At 39.7% G+C, this 6,160-nt stretch overlaps 2 protein-coding genes across 3 annotated transcripts in view; both read right to left on the bottom strand.

Moving 5' to 3' along the window:
- Positions 1-724, bottom strand: part of LOC119410237 (collagen triple helix repeat-containing protein 1-like) — an 8,967-nt gene extending 8,243 nt beyond the window's left edge. For both annotated transcript variants that reach the window (XM_037677149.1, XM_037677148.1), the window contains exon 1: positions 591-724. In XM_037677149.1, the coding sequence (XP_037533077.1) occupies positions 591-701 (111 nt within the window). In that variant the 5' untranslated portion in view covers positions 702-724. The remainder of the gene's footprint in view (positions 1-590) is intronic.
- A 3,652-nt stretch (positions 725-4,376) lies between these two features.
- LOC119410398 (frizzled-6-like) overlaps positions 4,377-6,160 on the bottom strand; it is a 21,201-nt gene continuing 19,417 nt past the window's right edge. The window contains exon 7 of the mRNA XM_037677310.1: positions 4,377-4,530. Within this exon, the coding sequence (XP_037533238.1) occupies positions 4,377-4,530 (154 nt within the window). The remainder of the gene's footprint in view (positions 4,531-6,160) is intronic.

Here is a 6,160-nt window from a genome sequence, read left to right on the forward strand (position 1 = left end):
TGGAAGACAGACAGACAGACAGGAAGACAGACAGGCAGACAGACAGGGAAACAAACAGACAGACAGGCAAACAGGAAGACAGACAGGAAGACAGACAGGCAGATAGACTGGAAGACAGACAGACAGGAAGACAGACTGGAGGACAGACAAAGACAGACAGACAGACAGGAAGACAGACAAAGACAGACAGGGAGACAGACAGACAGACAGGAAGACAGACAGACAGACAGGAAGACAGACAGACAGACAGACAGACAGACAGACCGGCTGCATAAACCAGACTTCAACTTCCGCTTTGTTTTTTTAGTCCACTCAGGAAAGCTGCCTGAGACCCTGCGTGGACTTTAGATCAAGAAACTAGAGTCACCTTGTCTGCTTCATGCTGAGCAGATGATCCAGGCTGTTTTACATGAATCAGAAAAACAAATAAAGTAACAGAATAAATATAATTATCCCTTTGTGGTGTCGCGTGAAGATAAATGACACAACAAAAGGTAAGGTTTAAACAAGGAGGCGCATTAAAGTCAGAAGTTACACTTGAACGAAAGGAGCAGCTCCACGTGTTAAGCTTCTTCCCTCCTCATCCTCACCTTGTCTGCGTCAGGATCCTTCCTGTAGCCTCTGCTCCTCACCTTCTCCACCCCGTACAGAGGGACAGCCAGGAGGACCAGCAGCAGCAGGCGGCCGGAGCGGGGACACATCCTGACGGAGGACACTGAGCACTGTCTCTGAGGACACTGTCTCTGAGGACTGAGCACTGTCTCTGAGGACACTGTCTCTGAGGACTGAGCACTGTCTCTGAGGCTGACTCCAGCTGCGGTCCAGAGGAGGGCAGGACCAGCACAGAGCAGCCAGTCAACGTCCAGAGACTGATCTGAGTCCATGTCCACATCTGATTGGACCCGGACTGAAACAAAGGGACATTTCAGACATTTTGAAGCGGGGTTCCATGCAGAGCTGCTGGATCACATAGACATCATAATGTATGTCTGTGGTGGATCAGGTCCACTTTATGGATCTGGGTCATTTTGAATCGCCCATTAAACCAAAAGTGGGCAACTTGTGCCCCGAGGGCCAAAAGTGGCCCTTGGACACTCTTAATCTGGCCCACAGTATCCCTAATTGTAAAGAAAGAAAAAACATTAATAAATGGATGAAAACCTGAATTGCATCAATTAAATCTAAGGAAATCTAAATTAAAACGTTTTGGACAAACGCACTGAAAAAAATCTGGATCATTGAGACAGGCTAGATCTTTGTTTTAAATTGTGTTTCCAGTTCAAGCCTGAAAAACTCCAAAAATAAAACATTTTTATTATTTATTAATTTATTTACATCTAATCTAACAAATGTATTGTCACAGGAGCTAGCCGAAGTGTGTGTTATAATCATAAAGAGTAATGGGGAGACATATGTTCTACGCTACACGAAGAAGATGCCTGAAAAAGTCTTCCAGATTAACTGCCTTAAAGAAAAGACATGGTCCAATTCTCTATGTGGCCCTTTGATTGCTCTAAATATCTTATGTTGTTCATATAAAAACAACGTAAGATATATGCAGGTTCACACAGGGTCAACAATGCAATGAAATGTTCAGAACGATACAACTCGTTAAAAAAATAAAAAAAAGAAATACTAAAGCATTCAATATGGGTACAAAATAAAGTACCGAAAAGTGAAAAAGAAATATAGTAAACAAAAACATGGTAGAATATAATGGTGCAAGTAGGATGAATTGGTATAAATATTTCACAGGTAGTAATATTAACTTAAATGTGCATGATATATATTGCACATATAGAGGTTGTGTGACAGATTATTGCAGGTGGTGAGTAACACTGAGATGAATTATGATGGTAAACATATACGATACAGCCGTAGTGCAGCAGCAGCAACATATTAGGTGTCACAGATGTAGCTTGGTGTAATATTATCAATAGTTCAGTATTATTGTCAATAGTTCAGTATTATTGTTAATAGTTCAGTAATCTGACAGCTTGTGGGTAATAACTGTCTTCGAGTCTTTTTGTGCATGACTTGTATCGTCTGCCTGAGGGTTGTAGATGGAAGAGGATGCTGGTGTTCAAACCAAACTTCTTTCTTCCATCAGGATTTTCCCCTCTGAAAAGAAAAGTTGCTCGCCCCTGCACTGATACCCCAGTACACTTCAGTCAATCAAGTTTCCAGTTGTTTTACGACGGCAAAAAAAAACACCATGGAAGCAGCTCCTCCACAGACTATTACTGGAATAGTAAATGCTACTTCCAGAGCAGATCGCTGCCGTTTTAACCCTCCTGCTACCTTGGGTTGAAAACAACACGAGGCCTTGTGGGTTGTTTTAATCTAAAGGCAGCAGCAGGGTTTAAACAACTTCCAAATGATTCAGTCCGTTAGAATATCTTTGTTGTCATTGTAACAAGTATAACACAATTAATATGTCAAAGCTTTTATGTTGTTTACACCACCTTCCGTTTTGTGTATCGCAGTTATTTAGATCAAAACATTATGGAATTATTGCCAGATGTGACTCACAGATAATCCAGAAATGCTACATGTTGCTAATTTTTACAAAACCCCACTTCAAAAATGGTTGAACTGAGCTTTGAATGAGTCTCACAGGAATAAATCTGACCCACACAGGAACTTATGAATTTGTGGTTTTATTCAAACATGACTAAAATATGACAGCACAGATAAAAAAAACCCACTATTAAAACAAAAATCGTATAAAACACTTGACCAACTACGCAAATCTTAAACATCTTAAACCTCCATCTACATGACAGACATACAAAATACACTGACACTAATTCCCTTTGAGTTTGTGGCTCACAAACATGGAAAGGTAGATACATTTCAGGGGAACAATCAGATTCTTGTGCAGCTTTACATACATTACAGCAGAACATGATTTTAAATAAATCACACATCTGGAAGAACTTGAGATGCAGTGTTTGTGACGTTTATGCTATAAATACTGCTCACACATCTATAAATCCTCATATCTTTATTTAAGATGACCTAATAATCAGTGGTTAAACTGAGAATAAAAAGTTCAACTACAACTGAACTGGCTGATCCTCACATTGAATCACAAAATATAAATTTACACAATTGTACACAATGAACATCTGTTTTTCTTTGAAGGTTCTTGAAACAAAAGTATTTCTTGCAATATTATAAAGCAGTACTTTATATCCAGTTGGTATGACTTTAAAGACATTTGTACACAAAAACACAAAAAATATCTAAAACAATAACAAAAGATTTAAGACAAGTGGTTCAAATAAATGCATAATTTGACACCATAGTTCGGTTCTTTTAAAGTGGAGTTGAAACAGAAGTTATTAATGACCAGACTGACGAGCGGACAGCTAGTCCGAGTGGGACCAAAAGTAATCTCAAAACAACTAAAAATAATCTTAAATATTTCATTGTAATTCAAGATAACACTTTAGACATTTATTTGAACATCACGCAAACACCAGCAGACACTTCTGGCATACGTCTGCCAGGATAAATATGCAGAAATAGTTTAAAATGGAAAAGCAGCTGAGTTAATGTTTAAAAAGTAGAATTCACACAAACTATTATGACATGAGTTGTTTCAACACGGCAGCTAAACACTTTTATACGTTCTAGCCTTTAGCTCGTCAATCTGGTCAAAATTAAACTCAATTTCTCCAAACTGGTCATTCAAATTGCGATCTAGAACAGGTAAGACACTCATTGTTCATGAGCTTTCCACAGAACATCACTTCAAAAGATCCAAACTGTCCCTTTAATGACAAAAAGTACGAGAGCAGGTTTTTAAGATCAAAAAGTGGCACTCGGAGTGAAGAACACAAGGTCTGAAGATAAACCTTCTGTTGGAGGAAAACAATAAGACATTAAAGAGTTTACCACAGGATTAACTTTCCCATGTATCATGACCTCTCCAGCAACTCAGTGTTCTGACTAACACAGTCAAAGACTTCAACTCTACAATTACAAAACATATAAAGTCTTTGTTCACCACTATTTAGCATTGAGCTAGCAGCTAGAAAACAGCCGACCTAACGCAGCTAATGCTAATAAATGACCATCAATAGTTGTCTGGTTGGGAAGCAGCTGTGTTCTTCAACATTCAGACTAAAAGCTCAGTAAAGCTGGAACAAACAGCCCTCAACCAAACAAACAAACAACAGCCAACAATCCCAGCAATGTCAGGCTACATCTCACAGGTTCAGGTCCAACGTGGCACATTGGTAATACTAGACGTTTAATGGATTTTGCAGGGAATAAACACATTTGCTAGCATGAACACATAAACCAGCTTCAAAGCTAAGTGAATGTGTCGTGGATGGATGAGGGATCCCACAGGAACATTTTAGAGGTCAGAAGTCCTGTGGGTCCTTGCCCTCCTCAGACACCTGGTGCACCGTCTGCTGGGCGGAGTCCTGGACGATGTTGGTGTGCGAGGGGTTTAAAGCTGGATGCTGCTGCTGTCCAACCTGTCTGGCCTCTGACAGCTCACTCATAGGTGTCAATCTGAAAACAGGACAAACAGCAGATCACTAACGATCATCACAGCAGATCCGACTGCTTTCATTTTCTTTAACACAACACGTAATCCAGATCAGATTAGAACAAGTCCCTTGGAAATTACCCAGACAGACAATTTTTAAAAGCAAAGTCTAAAGATTTGGTTAGAAAAGGAGCAAAGATGTGACAAATGATTGCAGTGCAGGATCTAAAATTCACCTGGACTCAGAATATCTACAGGGCATGTGGAGCTCAGATGCAACTGAACAAATTAAGTGAAGCGTCGATTGTTTACCGTATTTTTCAGCCCATAAATCAAGTTTTTTTTTTTTTTTTTTTGCATAATTTACATGTCCTGCAATTTATATGCCGAAGCGATGTATTTATGTTTTTTTTCCCATATTTATAAACCAATTTTTGGCTGAGATATGACCATTTTCATTCATTCTGAAAATATTGAACACTAACTTAAAAAAGTTTAGGCTGGTCCTCTGAATGTCCAGAGGACCAGACTAAACTTTTTTAGATTTTTCTACCTGGATTATTGAGCATGCATCAGGATATTGAACACTAACATTTTCAGCCACTAGATGGCACTCTAGCAGTATGGCATGCCGTTGTGTTGTGTAATAGATAAACATGGATATTAATGACACAATCGGCTTGCCATAGCCTTCCACCTTCATCCAGCTTGCCTGACGCAAACTTCAGATCAGCTTCATTTCGCTGTGCCGCCCCAGCGAAATGCAGCTGATTTGACCATTGAAGTCCTTTTATTTAGTAAAAGTTAAATTGAAACACACCTTTGCTATAATGTTGAGCAAACAATTGTTTTTAGGTGCTTATCTTGTTAAATTTTGAAGAAATACGCAGCGTTCCTCCTTCCTGATTTCCTCCCTCTGCACGCTCCCGGAGCACCGAGGCAGCGAGTACGTTTGAAATGCAGCTGATTTGACCGGTAAAGTGCATTTATTAAAGAAAGGTTAAACTGAGACACACCTTTACTATAATTTCAAGCAAACATATAACTGTTTTTAAGTGCTACTCTTGTTAAATTCTTGTTAAAGTCCTCCTGTGCACGCTCCCGTGGCCACCATTCGATTTTTGGCACAACACCGGCCCACATTTTCAGGTTGCCAGTGGTGACGCATAACAAACGCGACGCGTCAGCGGTGACACATAATAGATGCAACGCCTATGGCGAAGTGACATATTTATGTTTTTTTCCACTTTATTAGACATATTTGGACTGATGCGACTTATAGGGTAGTGCAACGTGTACGGCGGAAAATACGGTAGTTGCAACAAACAGGTTAGGTTTGGTTTATTTGTCATATGGGAAATCAACATAAGGTCAACAATGCAATGAAATGCTCAGGATGAGAAGAACCGTCTCGACTCGCCAAAAAACCCCCCAAAAAACAACAAGAACAACAACAAGAAATACCAAAGCATGCAACAAAAATTCAAAAACAAAGCAACAAAAGTGAAAAAGAAAAACATCTACAGCAGCCTGGTCCTGTTAGCAGAGTGTGGCATTGAGGTTCTTTTAGCATCATGGTCCTGTTAGCATCACAGTCCTGTTAGCAGAGTGTAGCAGTGAGGTTCTTTTAGCATCATGGTCCTGTTAGCATCA

This window comes from Nematolebias whitei, chromosome 5 (assembly GCF_014905685.2).
Source record: "Nematolebias whitei isolate Nwh7 chromosome 5, NemWhi1, whole genome shotgun sequence".
In the NCBI taxonomy this organism is placed as follows: Eukaryota; Metazoa; Chordata; class Actinopteri; order Cyprinodontiformes; family Rivulidae; genus Nematolebias; species Nematolebias whitei.